Source organism: Chrysemys picta, chromosome 12 (genome assembly GCF_011386835.1).
Source record: "Chrysemys picta bellii isolate R12L10 chromosome 12, ASM1138683v2, whole genome shotgun sequence".
Taxonomy (NCBI): domain Eukaryota; kingdom Metazoa; phylum Chordata; order Testudines; family Emydidae; genus Chrysemys; species Chrysemys picta.
In genome coordinates, this window is record NC_088802.1 from 56535646 (window position 1) to 56549957 (window position 14312).

Genomic DNA, 14312 nt, shown 5'->3' on the forward strand with positions numbered 1-14312 from the left:
CCCTGAAGCACACTGCCTGAGCCTCCTGTGCCAGCTCTCCTGATTCACCTGCTCTCTCTGTCCCCATTCCCCTTCTCTCTCGCTCTCGCTCTCTCCCTCCCCCCTTTCTCCTCTGCTCACAGGGTTTTGGGTTTGTAACTTTTGAAACTAGCACAGATGCCGACCGGGCACGAGAGAAGCTGAATGGCACAATCGTAGAGGGACGGAAAATTGAGGTGCTCAGATAAGTGTGACTGCCATTGCCTGCTCTGTGTCCTCCATGCGGGTGCCAGGGCCTCCCCTGCCCCCAGGCTGCTCGCCCTGCACACGCCGTGCCCGGGGACTGCGGGGGTCCAGTCATGTTGCATGCCTTGTGCGTCCACCCCTGCTTTCACCTGTCCTGCTCCTTTGAGCCAGCCAGAGGGAGGGATCCTGACCTCTGACACAGGGAAATCCAGGCCCTGCCCAGGGACCATGGAGAGGTTCAGCAAGGGAGTGGGCTTTGCTGGCTTCCTTCCCTCTCTGTGCCTGCTCAGCCCAGCATTAGCTGGCCCCAGGTCCCTGCCGCCTAGCCACTGGCCATGCCGGAGTCTGGCCCAGAGCGCAGTCCCCATCATGCATGTTCTCCTCCTTGTGGTGCTGATGGTGGAATGTTTGCGGAGTGCCAGTGCATGTCCCTGGCCAGGGGTGCATTGCATTGGGGCTAGGAGGAGAGCTTACCGCCTGAAGCAAATGGCACGGGAGCAGGAGGGCAGGTGAGGGCTGGACCCCAGGGAGCTCTGGGGGCAGTTGGAGAGAGCGCTGAAGGCCAGCAGCTCTGGGGAGCACAGCTCCACCTTGACTGAAGTTCACCAGTGAACTGAGCGTGAGGGTCAGTCTGGGCCAGGGATTGTTGGTCAGCACCAAAGAGCAGCTGCATTAGCTCTGGGGGCTGCAGGGCAGGACAGAGGGACACGGGCAGCGCTGGGGAGGCAGCGGGTAGGTCTGAGATAGCAAGAGATGCCACAGGTCAGCAGGGAGGAGTCAACACTACAAAAGTGGCAGAGTGGGAGATGCCTTGGGTGAAAACTGAACAGCATCAGCATCTGCGGCTGGGGACGGAGGGGCACTGACAGCTGGGGGGAGGGTGCCCAGGACGGGTGTAACTGGGGATCTGTGGGTGGGGACGGAGGGGCACTGACAGCTGAGGGAGGAGCCCAGGACGGGTGTAACTGGGCATCTGCGGGTGGGGACGGAGGGACACTGACAGCTGGGGGGGAGCTCAGGACGGGTGTCACGGGATCTGCGGGTGGGGACGGAGGGGCACTGCAGAGCTGGGGGGGAGCCCAGGACGGGTGTCATTGGGGATCTGCGGCTGGGGACAGAGGGGCACTGACAGCTGGGGGGAGGGTGCCCAGGATGGGTGTAACTGGGGATCTGCGGGTGGGGACGGAGGGACACTGACAGCTGGGGGGAGGGTGCCCAGGACGGGTGTAACTGGGGATCTGCGGGTGGGGACGGAGGGGCACTGACAGCTGGGGGGAGGGTGCCCAGGACGGGTGTAACTGGGGATCTGCGGGTGGGAATTGAGGGACACTGCAGAGCTGGGTGGTGAATGCACACAGTCTACTACTGCATTTTGCCTGGCTCTGACAGAGACTGTTGGACCCTCCCATTCATGGGCACCAAAACTGTCCCCCGCCCCACTCCAGTGCAGACCTGTCCCTCCCAAGGCCCCTCTGAGTGGTGTAAAACAGGAGGCTTCCTCCTCTCCACACGTACAGTTCAGCAAATCTTCCGGGCTTTGCCACTCGCACTGGCCAGGCAGTGTGCCTAGCACTGGCCTCTCCTCCCACTGCCTCGTGCCCATGTCCCCTGTACAGCCCCAAGGCTGAAATGACATTTTCACTGTAGCAGGCCAAGGCAGCCAGTTCAGCACCCAGCACCCTGTCGAACTCAGCTGGGCTCAGCTCTGGATGTGGGTCCGAGGGGAGCTGTCTGCTAGCCACAGTGTAAGCTCTCGAGGCCTTGGTGCTCAGCACCGCTCAGGATCAGGTATCAGTTACGCCAGGAGCTGCAGGTCAAGACTGAGGATCACCACAGAACTGGAGTAGCAGGGGTGCCGCAGGATAGGATCGTGGTGTACCAGTGGCGCTGTGTGTGGGAGCCCTGGGCTGGAACAGCAAATGCAGGAGCTGTGGGTCCAGATCATGGTGCAGCGGGAGCCCAGGGGGAGTCAGAATTGCAGGGCATGGTAGAGCTGTATGCAGGTCCCCGGGTTTCCAGGCAGTGTGGCAGTGCTACAGGACTCCAGCCCTGCGTCCCCCCACACCGCCTGGCCCTGGTGATCATGTCACTGGCATTGCCCCCAGCCCCAGGCCGGAAGAACTCCACATAAACGCAGCTGAGCCGGTCCCGGGGGCTGCAGCGTCTGGGTGCAGACAGTGATCTGTCCCGTGCCCTCTCTTCTGCAGGTGAATAACGCCACAGCCCGAGTCATGACGAACAAAAAGGCTGCAAATCCCTACATCAATGGTAAGGGCCGGAGGGTGTGGGGCAGCAGGGGTGGGCTCAGCAAGGCGAGCAGCTGTGGGGAGCCGTCCTTGGGGGCTGGGAGCACGAGCATTGGGAGCATGGTTTGGGGCTTTTCTTCTTCCTGCTCCGAGGGCCTGAGGCTGCCCTGGACTCCCTGCGGGAATTCCCAGCAACGAGCAAGAGCCAGGCTCACCAGTCCCAGCTCCTCCGGCTCCGGCCAGCCCCCCAGTCCCATCAGCATCTCTGCCCAGAGGACCCCAGTAAGGAGGGTGTTAGTCCCAGGGCAAAGGGCTACACTGAGCATCTGGGGCAAGCAGTGCGCTCCCTGGTAGGAGCGGGCAGTGGGACCCTGGCCTCTGGAGCGACTCCTCCCCCTGTTCTCCTGAGACATTTGCTACACTATGCCCAGCTCCCCCCTCCCCTCGCAGTAGGGGTCTCCTGCCATGGCCGCAGAGTTTGCGCTGGGAAACGTGGAGAGTGTGTGCCAGCAGCTGGGAGGCAGCCGCTCCCACAGGCCTCCTGTGGGCCAGTCCGGACGCTGTGCAGCACTGGCCGTGCAGAGCTGCTGCTGCCTGTTGGTGACGAGGCTGCCACTGGCTGTGTCCCCATGGCCCATGGAGGGGGTGGGGGTTCTCTGGATTCCCCCTGTGGGGGCTCACTGGCTCACTGTTTGTGTGGCAGGCTGGAAGCTGAACCCGGTGGTGGGAGCTGTCTACAGTCCTGAATTCTATGCAGGTAAAGTCGCTCAGGCCAGTCCCTTTGGCAAAAGTGCTGCCTCGGGTCACACATAGCTCTGATTCCCTTGGGCCTGCTCCTCATGCCAGCCTCTCTCTCAAGTGGGGATTACAACTGCAGTTAGCACCAGCCCGGCCCCAGACCCGATGCTGGGCAGAGACCATGTGCCTTGTGGCAATAGGGCTCATAAACCCCCTGGGAGTACTCACCTGCCTCACGGCAGTGGGCAGGACTCTGTGCTTGGTGATGGGGGTTCTCCCAATGGTAGTGCCCGTCCCTTCCAGGAGTGCCCATGCCAGTGCTGAGGACTTTCCCTTCATACAGCTGTTGGTATGTTGTGGCTCTCCCAGCATTTCGAGGGGCTGTTTGAACAATTGCCCCACCAGAGGCAGGGAGCAGAATCCCTGTGAAGGAGGGTGCAGTCCCCTGCACCAGCAGCTCTCAGCTCTGCCTCCAGCCTGTCCCTTCCCTGCCTGCTTCTAGCCCTGAGAGAGGCGAGGGCTCCTGGCACTACCTTCCCCAGAGGGCCCCTCAGCTCACGACTGCAGCAAGGGGCCGGGGTAACCCTGCGTGTGTGGTCCTCTGCTGTGGGGCAAAGGGATGGCTCCCTGCTTCCCTTTGCTGGCACTGGGGTTGTGCTGGCTGTGACTGGGTGGTGGTTGTGCAGCCAGAGAAAGCCCAGGCTCCTAGCTGCTGGGCCTGCGCTGGCACAGGTGTCCCTACTTCGGAGCAGGGGGTGCTGCTGAGGTGGGCGAGCGCCGCGCAGGAGGGGCCCTTCCATCTCCCTCAGGGTGCCCTGTGGGCAGGCGCTACCCAGAGAGCTGCTCTTGGATGCTCATGTCTCTCTCTTGCCTTTAGTAACAGGGTTCCCGTACCCAGCCACGGGGACTGCCGTGGCATACCGAGGGGCGCACCTAAGGGGCCGGGGGCGTGCTGTCTACAACACGTTCCGCGCCGCACCCCCGCCTCCACCTATCCCCACCTACGGCGCGTGAGTATCCCAGGGAGCCAGGCTTCCTGGAACCAGCGGGGCCCTGGGCTCTGGAGCAGGCAGCAGTTTTCCCCCTTTCTTGGGAGACGGACTTGCAGGAGAGGCGCTGCTTTTCCCAGCATGTCATGTGGCTCAGTGAGAACTGAGAGGCTGTGGGCCTGTTTTCCCTGCATGGCTGGGGAGGCCCAACACGCTCCCATGGAGCTGGGGTCTCTATGTTCAGATCTCTGCACCCCATATGTGCAGCCTGGGGTGGGAGAAGCAGACCCAGCATGTGGGGTACGGCTCAGCGGAGGTGGCACCGTTCAGTCGAGCTCTTTGAAGGCTCCTTGACTCCTTCCATCTCGTGGTGTCTCCTGAGGAGGGAGGGTTTATCCCCTTCATGCCCCAGGTATTGGGTAATCACAGGAGAGGACTTTGTCCAGGTGTCTGGAGCAGCTCACAGCTGTGAGTGGCAGCCTGAGGACAGACACCCCAAGCTGGCGGTGGGTTCTGTCACTAGATTTCACCAAGCCAGAAACAAACGTGAGCTCCTGGATCACTGTAAGAGTCTCACCGTGGAGTCACCGACAGTCCCCTTAGATTCTCCTATACATCTTGCCACCAAGATAAACTGGACTTAGTAATAAATGGTCACCTATCACCCTACATTCAGGTTGCTTCCAGTCCCAAGAGACCTGTCACTTAGCCCAAATCAGTTGGGGACTAAACACTAAATACATTCTTAAAATACTAATACCTACTTTGAGCAAAGCCAACATCCAGGTGACCTGGTCTGGTCTCCAGCAACAAGGTTGTCAGTTCTTTGCTAATGCCTGCAGCTTGGGCAAGAGCTGGCACCTGGCCTGCCAGCGTCACAGACTCCAGGTTTCTAAAACTAAACTGGCTCTACATTAAGAGAGCTATGTGCAAACATGCTGTAACTGCAGCAGGCATTCCAGCCATGTGCACGCAGACTGACTTCCTGTGCCTACTCCACACTCCTCCCTCCAAGTTCCATGCAGGCTCTATACCCTCTCTCTGTAGTTGGGTACCAACCCTCTGCCATGGGCTCCTGCATATTTTCAGCTGGGACAGCACAGAGCAGCCCCCAGAGAAAGTGGCTGCAACCTCATTTCCTCAAGAGCACTTGTTCCTCCTCAGGCTTTGTGGGGTGTCACTCTCCTCTCCCTGCTTTCAGCCCTGAGCATCCACACTGGCAGGTGCGGGTCTAATTACAGGTACACCCTGGCCAGCCTGGAGCAACCCAGACTGATCTCAGCATGGCTGGGACCAGACTGCCGCCCAGGAACTCCAGAGCGTCGTCAGACACCCAGCTGCGAGCCAGGATGGGGAGACGGGTCTGGCCCACGAGGAAACAATAAACCCACTTTCAGATAGCCTGGCCACTCCCCACCCACATGGCGCTGGCAGCTTCCGGGCTTGCCCTCTGACGCACAGCCTGTCTCTTTGGACTGTTTGCAGGGTCGTTTATCAGGATGGATTCTATGGCGCTGAAATTTACGTAAGTGCTGCCCGCTCCTCCTGGACGTTATGTTTCACATTTCCTTGCTGATGCCAAAGGAAGCAGAGGCCGGCTGGATTGAATCCCACCACAAGGGTGGGGGCTGAGAAGCCATAGGGATGGCCCTGGGGCCTGCACTCTGCCCTGCATCTCCCCCTGCTGGTAGCAGCTGGGAATACACCAGCTGGGCATTCCCCGCCGCTTGGCACTGAATGAGGCTGTAGTTCTGATGATGGTTTTCGTTTCTCTCCATTTTCATGTATTCTGCAAAGTGAGGAACTTCACAGAAAATGTGCAGAATGTTATAGACTGTCTCATGAGCCACGATCCAGCTGAGAACTGTGATCTCAATACTCTAGACAATACATGCCAAACAAGCTGGTGTTGCCAGAGTTAAAGTCCCATTAGAAGATTTCCAGAGTGAGAAGAGATGGGGGGGATAAAAGAGGTGCCTGCATGGAGGCCGGGCTTCTAGGAGCAGGGTAGGGGGCAGGGGTTGCAGTAGGAGCAGGGCAGGGGAATGGGCTGAAAGAGGCACAGGGCAGGGGCTGCAGTAGGAGCAGGGTAGGGGAACGGGCTGAAAGAGGCACAGGGCAGGGGCTGCAGTAGGATCAGGGCAGGGGAACAGGGGCTGCAGTAGGAGCAGGGCAGGGGCTGCAGTAGGAGCGCTGCAGGGGGCAGGGGCTGCATGGGGCAGGGGCAGGGGGCACAGTGCTGACTGCTGTGCCCTGAGCAGGGGCCCCTCGCCAGGCAAGCGCTGCGCTGGATTTATGCTCTCGGACAGCATCAGCGCAGTGCATCACACCAGCATTTAACCTCCATATTTAAAAGCCATTGGCCCTGGCTTAGGCGGGCAGCTGAAGGATTTATCTAACGTGACACCTCATTAAAGCGATCAGGGAAGTAACATTTAATTGCTTCCGGATAACGTGTTTGCAAGCCCCCTGGGAATGCTAATGGGCCTGGCATTTGCCTCATGGTGCAGACACCCGGCTCCTAGCAGGGTCCCGCAGCTCCCACCACAGCCGAGGGGAGCTCTTTGTAGGGTGCCCAGCTGTGCAGGCTCCCTCAGGGGTCTGCTGGAAGGTTGGGCTCCACCTGGCCTGCCCGGAGCCCTCTCCCTGCCTGACGACGTGTCTCTTCTTGCTGGCACAGGGGGGTTACGCAGCCTACAGATACGCCCAGCCAGCGGCAGCGGCAGCATATAGTGACAGGTGAGGCACTCCTCTGCCAGCCTTGCCCCAGCCAGAGGCAACTGTGGCCTAGCTCCCCGCCAGCCCATTGAGCTCCTGTCAGCAGCTTTCATGCCTCCCTGGAGAGAGAGGCCTGGGGACAGAGCCTGGTCGCTTGTCACCTCTGTTCCCAGAGAGGGCACACGGCGAGAAAGGGACATGCTCAGAACTGATCTCATTGCAGCCAGCACCCCCTCCACATCCAGCCAGCGGCTCCTGCTCCTCACCAAGCTGCTCCTGTTACCCACCTCCAGTGCCCACGGCCCCCTCCGCTGGGAGCTGGGCATCCCCCAGGTGCCTGTTGCAGCACTCCAGCTGGTCCCTCCCTCACTGCCCACGGCGTTTCCCCAGGAGGGGAATGGGGTCGAGATGCAGAGCTGGCCTAGGGACTGACCACAGCCCCCTTCTGCCCTGCCTGCCGCCAGGGCCTAGAGCATTCTCCAGCTGTCTCTCCATGCTGCACAACACCAGCCACCCACTAGGGACGGCTGGTGAAACGCCATGGGGCCGGGGGAGTGACTCACGACAGACCTCTGATCAGCCCTAGAGGCCGCCCCCTGCAGGGTGGAGCCCCTGCCTCCTCCTGCATGGCTGGCAGAAGCATCAGATAAATGCAGCACTCCTGCAGCCAAATCCCTGGGCCCAGAGAACCCCCTCCCCATGGGATAGGCCCCTCAGATGGCCCAGAGAACGGCCAGCCTCCCCCAGCCCCCTGGGCACAGCCTCCACATGGGGTTCAGCAGGGGAGGTACCTGAATGGGTGGGAGGGGGAACCGCTGGTTTCTAACGCCCGCTGTGTTTGCTCCTAGCTACGGCAGAGTGTACACAGCCGCGGACCCGTACCACCACACCATCGGCCCTGCCGCCACGTACAGCATCGGCACTATGGTAAGAGCTGGGGGAGGGGGCACCACACCCTGTGGGATGGCTTGACTGGAATGAATTTGCATGGGCCTGGGGGGTGGGGGGGCAGCAGGACGTTCCTGCCATGGTCTGACTGTCGGAGAGCAGCAGGGGAGCATTTCAGTGGTGGGAAAGCCCAGGAGAAACTTGACTCTGCCTGACCCCACACAGCCTGTCCCCCCCACTCCAGGGAGCCCCCAACACACACAGACCCATGATACCCCCCCAAGCCTGCGGGAGCCCCTGACCCACCTTACACTGGTATAGAGATCAGTAACTCCTTTCTACCTATGCTGTATGGTGGGGGGTGAAGCTGGAGGTCTGTACCCCTCCCCCAGCCCTGGTGCCTACCGCACACTCACATCCAGCATGCAGAGAGACGACCCGCCAGGAAGCATGTGCACACGTGTGTCTGTGCAGCCTGGCACCCGCCGTGACACCGTCCCACACAGCGCGGTTCAGGGTGGTTTAGCTAGCTTTGCAACCAGCATCAAAGATGAAAAGTCCCGTTTGTGGGCAGGGTCTCCAAGCCAACCAGGCGTTTTCTTCCTTTTTTTAACCCTCCCTAATGCCCTGGCCAAGGCCTGAGCTGCCGCATGTCAAGATGGGTCCTGCCAGTGCCCCTCTGCACACTCAAAGCGTGGCACTCAGCGGGGCAGGAGTGTGGAGTTCAGGCGGCCTCCAGGCCAAGAGCTGGGCGTGCAGCTGCACCGTGCGCAGAGTGGGAGCAGCACTGCCGCAGTCCTGGGCGGGGAGCCAGGTGGAGAATGGAGGGGCCCTGATAGGGCTGCAGGAAGTGTCCCCCCGCTCCGTGGAGCAGAGGGGAGGGAAGCCAGACAGCACTTAGAGCAGGGGCCTGATGCCAGCCCCTTGGAGGAACCAGGCAGCAGTGGGCTCAGGAGGGATTGGCGGCCCTGGGGGCTGCCTGCCCTACTCCAGGAGTATGGGGGGCTGCCGGGTTGAGAGGAAACCTCTCTCCCACTCAGCCCTTACCACCCCAGCCAGAAAGAACCCTGCATGCTGGCGCCCAAAGAGCGCATTGTCCCAAATGGAGCTGATGGGAACGGCCAGAGCCCAGGCAGTGCTGGGAGCAGCGTGCGCAGCTCCTGGGAGCCCTCGGCGCCTCCGCCCCACCTGTCCTCCCGGGCCCGACAGGACGATATGATGTCATTAAAAAAGGGAAGAAAATGGGCCTTGCCTCTCTCTCGAATACTGATTGGCTTTTCTTTCATCTTTGATGTTGCAGGCTAGTCTATACCGAGGAGGGTACAGCCGCTTCACTCCCTACTAGCAAGACACCCAGCCCCTCCCAACACTAACACTGACTGCTCACTAGAAACCAAACAAACCAAACTAAGCAAAGGCAGAGCCTCTCGGAAGAACATGGTGCCCCTGCCAGGGGCCAGGGCTCCGCCCGGCTCAGCGTGGCACCTAGAACCATAGGTCTTTACCTCAAGCTGCTCTCGTCCCGCGTCTCATGTCTCTTTGCTCACCCACCTCTGTCTGTGACCTGCCCTGGCTGAACTGACTGTGTTGCAAAGCAGGCAGCCTGGCCACTGCCCTGCTGCAGGGCTGGGGCGGGTCCTGCTCTCCCTAGACCTACAACCAGCAGCAAACCCCGGGAGAGAGCCCAGGCTAAGCCCCCTCCTCTGCCCCCGCTGCCAGGAACCCGTGAAGTCCAAAGGCCAGGGCGTTCCAAGAGAGCTGCCTTCCTGCGCAGAGCCGCGCCTGAGCCTGGCACAGTCTTCCACTGCCCCAGCTCCCTCCAGCATCTCTGCGGCAGGCAAGCCCGCTCCTGCTAGGCCGGGCTTGTTCTTCTTGTGCAGGCGCCTGACCACAGCCAGGGCCCCGGGCGGGGCGCTGCTCACACAAGGGAAAGGAGCGGAGGGTTTGTCCCTTAGGATAATGGGCTGCCTGGCAAAATGGGCCGGGAACCCCGCCCGTCTCAGGAGCTGTGGGCAAGGCGGAGCATGCAGGGTAGCTAGCACTAGCAGGGATAGCTGAGACTGGGGGGCAATGAGTGTGGCCCCACCCCAAAACTACCCTGGGGAATAGCACCCGCCATCCCTCTGCACAGCCTCTGGCCAAGTCTTGGAACCCCCCATGTGCGCCTGGCTCTGGGGAGCAGCAGCCCCTCTACTCAGGTGCACATCATCATCATAACATCCAGGGGAGGGGTGGCCTGTGTTTCAGGCCATGGAATGCCAGCCAGGGTTAGCTTTTCGTCCCTGGCCCAGCCACCCCCATCCCTTCAGTCACTTTGGGGGAGAGAGAGACTGGAGTCGAGCCAGACTGCTCTGTGGGCCAGGCGAGGGACAAGGACAAAGGCCGCCTCGTGAGAGAAGAGCCTGTGGGGTGCAGGCCCAGCCAGGGGGTGGACTCGTCCATCTGCCTGGGCATTTCTGGGGGGACAACAGGACCCGCTACACAATCCTGGAGCCGCTTTGGAAGGAACTAATGTGTCAGCCCCACCCCACTTCCCCCTGGTGTTTGCTGAGGGGCCCCCAGCACTGGCAGTCCATGCGTGGCTGAGCTGGGCCCCGGGGCGGGGGTGGAGTCCAGCGTCCCTGCCTGCCTGGCTGCGCCCCGTGCCCTGCTGCTGGGCTGGCCCTGGGCGCTGCTCTCTGCCCCCAGGTGGCTGCAGGTGGCTCCAGTGAAAGTTCTGCCTCTGTTTGTGTTGTAGTGACACCACAGCTGCTTCCTTCTGGGACCAGGAAGGGCAAAACAAATTAAAAACAAAGCAACAAAAAACAAAACAAAGAGGCAACCAACCAACCGAGTCCCATACTGTCCACACACATGCACCGAGCAAGCAAGTCCAGCAGGAGGCGCTGCACCCGCCTGAGTCACGGAGAGTACACACCGACCGGACAGCGCCGCGGCCAGCTGGCAGAGAGCCGCCCCTCTCCAACCCTGCCCCGGCCAGCAGCCATGTTGGGAGACTTGGGTCCCCCTCCCCCTCCACAGCCTAGGGCAGGGAGGGAGCGAGAGCAGTGCGGAGTGCTGGGACAGCCTCGGAGCGAGGACTCTGCAGGCCCCAGGCACCCAGCCTGGGCACCGCGTCTTCCTTTCTGCCCTCCCACGCCAGGGCCGTGGGCAGAGCGCCACAGCAGCCCACGCCCTCCTACAGGTTTGGGGGACTTGGCCTCAGGGGTAGGAGTCTTGCTTTTTGTTTTCAGAGCTCCAATGCTTTTGCGCTTGCTGGCCAGCGGTGTGTTGAGTGTGTGAGGCCTCAGCTCTCTGAGCAGAGGTGGGACCTTTGCCTGGGCTGCTGGGTGTCGCAGGGGAAGAGGGGCTGTGTTTCAGAGGGATGTTAGCTAACTGGAGTTTGTCGCTCCCTTGCATTTTCATCACCCCGGTGCCCTGAGCTCCTGGCTTCCCCCAGCCCCATGGGGCTAAAGCCAAGCAGGAGCTGCTTCCTGCGCCACACCTACCCAGGGCAGACGGAGTGGGGAAGGGGCTGCATCTCTGGGCCGCAACATGGCGCACCAGGGATCATATCAGCCCCTGCCCCCCAGCATGGAGCCCGAGGAGGCCATGTGATCCCACAGTGGCTGCATCTCAGCCACTCCATCACCACTGGGGGACAGGGAGCCAACCACACACCCCTTAGTGGTGGCTGCAGGGTCCCTGCTCAGAGCCAGGCCTGCCCAAGCCCCAGTCCCATGCTGGCTAGGCATTGGAGAGGCCCATCGGGGTGAGGGTCACTATGGGCAGTGCATGGGAGGGGAGGACAGTGCTGGCTCTGGCCAGGAGGTCCCTGCCTGGCATAGCCCAGCTCTGAACCAGTGACAGGTGGGGGCAGCTGGGCTCTAAGGCTGGGTGCGCTGCTAGCCAGGGCACCAGATGCACCCAGGTCCTTGCCAGCTTCTTTCAGCTGCTCACCCACCGCCTGCCCCATGCCACAGCTGGCACAGTCCAGTTGTGCCAAAGGCCAGAGAGGCACTCCCCCCCCCAAGCAGCCTCACGAGGTTAGGGTGGGCCATGGAGCTGTTTGCGCGGCTGCTGGGAAGGCAGGCGGCTGGCTGAGCCAGCTGGATCCAGCAGGTCTCCCAACATGGCTCTGTCATCTCATGAAACTTCACTTTATATTCAGCATACGCTCCTGAGGCTCCAGCCATGAGATCCTCCTTTTCTATTCCCGTTGTACATAGCCCCTTCCCAGCCACCCCCCGCTCCGCTGTACAAAGCTCCTTCCATGTGCTGTGCTGCCGCCGCCCTGGCAGCCCCCCAGCCCCAGAGCGCAGGCTGGCGCCCGCCCATTCTGTATGCTTCAAAGGTGTGATCATTCTACTAAACAGTATTATTATGAGGATTATTATTATTAAGATTATTAATAAAGATTTCTTTCTTCAACCAGGACGACTCAGGTTTTGAATGGGGGCATAGACGGGGCACAGCCCAGGGTGAAGGCTGCTGGAAGTGGGAGGCAGGGCCCAGCCATCTGCCCCCCAGGCCTGCTCTGCAGATGTGTCCCTGCCTGGCATTGGCCTGGAGCTGGAGTGCAGGATGAGCCTTGCAGGAAGGGGTGGAGTGGACAAACCGTGCTCCTGGCGAGGGGCACCCTGGCAGCCTGCTGGTGTGTATTTGCCCACAGCAGGCACCTGCTGCCAGCTCTACCCTGGAGCCCCTCTGGGGCTCTGTGCCCCAGCCAGCCCCACGCCTCACTCGCCCACCCTCTGACAGGGATTTTCCCAGCAGGCTTTTCTGGGGGCTGCCCCTTTACATTTGCCAGAGCTAGGCCCCTGCACTGTTTGTAGCTAGTTAGCCTGGCATTCCTCCGGCCTTGTTCCTCCGGGGGGTGTTCTGAAGGAGCGTGGGACAGACCCTCCTCGGCTTTATGCTGGACTTGCCTTGAATCTAAGCCCCAGGAGCCCCCTCCCCAGCCAGCAATTGTGTGACCCCTGCTTGGGGTATTAGGCAGGCTGCCCTCTCCGCTCAGGGCCAGGCTGACCTGTGACTGGCACACGGGGGTTCCTGGGATGTCTAGCCCACAGCCTAAATGCACAATGTGCTAGTGCCCAAGGGGATAACTCTACCTGTGCCACACTGGCCTGCCGACTCTGCCCATGGGCACCTCCATGCACCAGGCCTGAGATCCTGTGGCAGCTCTGCGGGTGGCGCTGCACAGTACAGCTGGGTAAGCACCTTACCCCTGCCTACTGGCGGGGTGGGCTGGGACGCCCCCAACAGGCAGGGCACCAAGCCATTGCCTCTGCCGGCCTCTTCCTAGCCACAGGGCTTCCTGCTTCAGCAAGAACGTGCTCAGGGCAGGCCTGTGGGGCGTGAGGCTCGGGCACCACAGGAGGGAGGCCCCTCAGCACAGCTTAGGCTGCACAGGGTGGGTAAAGCAGAGCTAAGCGCCGTAAAGAACTAAAACCTCCCAGGGTAACAGCCGGCGAATTGCTCCCTTCCACTGAAACCCCCAGCACGCCACGCCGAGCCCTGCGTTGTTCAACCTGTCAGCTGGTTTAGCTCAGGGCAACCCCACTGAGCGCAGCAGCAGCTTCAATGCCACCGAATTAATGTTCCTGGCGAGGCGCCATTCCTGGCTGTAAGCTGGGGCCGCAGGGAGCTGGGGCCGGCGAGGCGCCGTTCCCGGCCGTAAGCTGGGGCCGCAGGGAGCTGGGGCCGGCGAGGTGCCGTTCCCGGCCGTAAGCTGGGGCCGCAGGGAGCTGGGGCCGGCGAGGTGCCGTTCCCGGCCGTAAGCTGGGGCCGCAGGGAGCTGGGGCCGGCGAGGCGCCGTTCCTGGCTGTAAGCTGGGGCCGCAGGGAGCTGGGGCCGGCGAGGCGCCGTTCCTGGCTGTAAGCTGGGGCCGCAGGGAGCTGGGGCCGGCGAGGCGCCGTTCCCGGACGTAAGCTCAGGCCGCAGGGAGCTGGAGCCGCAGCACCGCTACCCCCCTGCCTGCTAATTGCTTCTTCGCCGGCCTGTGAGGAAATAGTCACCACTATAAATTTCCTCTCCTCAAAGTATCTAGGGACTCAGCACTGGAGAACCGCTGCCGGGCAACAAGCAGGGCCGGGGAGCGCTCGCTGCTGCAGCCACTTCTGCACCCAGCTGTTCCACGGAGCTTGCACGTGGGCAGACAACCCAGGGCCGGCGGCTGACTCTGGGCTAGACCCCAGCCGGGGACGGGCGCTGGCTGTCTCCCCACACCAGACCCAGCACGTGGTGTACAGCGGCTCAGGACGAGGCGCAGCCCTGCCCGCACACAACCGTTCTCCACGGCCCCCCCAGTGCTGCCCATGCAGCCAGCAGCCATAGCTATCCCCAGCAGCAGGGCTGGCCTTACCATGAGGCGATCGGAGGTGGCTGCCTCAGGTGCCAGACTGGGGGGGGGGGGGCACTAGGACCCAGAGTGTAGAAAATTGTGTCGGCTGCTGGTACATATGTATTCTCTCTGCTCTAGCTGCACAGAGATGGTGGAGTGCTGGGCTGGAGGACGGAGGGCACA

The 14312-nt window shown here is 61.6% G+C and overlaps 1 protein-coding gene across 47 annotated transcripts in view; it reads left to right on the forward strand.

Moving 5' to 3' along the window:
- The window catches only part of RBFOX3 (RNA binding fox-1 homolog 3), a 321786-nt gene extending 309572 nt beyond the window's left edge, over nucleotides 1–12214 (forward strand). For 32 of the 47 annotated variants that reach the window (XM_042840926.2, XM_065562866.1, XM_005283027.5 and 29 more), the window contains 8 exons: nucleotides 123–215; nucleotides 2433–2493; nucleotides 3175–3228; nucleotides 4087–4219; nucleotides 5684–5723; nucleotides 6879–6937; nucleotides 7765–7843; nucleotides 9105–12214. In XM_042840926.2, the coding sequence (XP_042696860.1) occupies nucleotides 123–215; nucleotides 2433–2493; nucleotides 3175–3228; nucleotides 4087–4219; nucleotides 5684–5723; nucleotides 6879–6937; nucleotides 7765–7843; nucleotides 9105–9149 (564 nt within the window). In that variant the 3' untranslated portion in view covers nucleotides 9150–12214. The remainder of the gene's footprint in view (nucleotides 1–122; nucleotides 216–2432; nucleotides 2494–3174; nucleotides 3229–4086; nucleotides 4220–5683; nucleotides 5724–6878; nucleotides 6938–7764; nucleotides 7844–9104) is intronic. The other 15 variants (XM_065562887.1, XM_065562874.1, XM_065562871.1 and 12 more) reach the window with 3 other exon arrangements.
- The last annotated feature ends 2098 nt before the right edge of the window (nucleotides 12215–14312 follow it).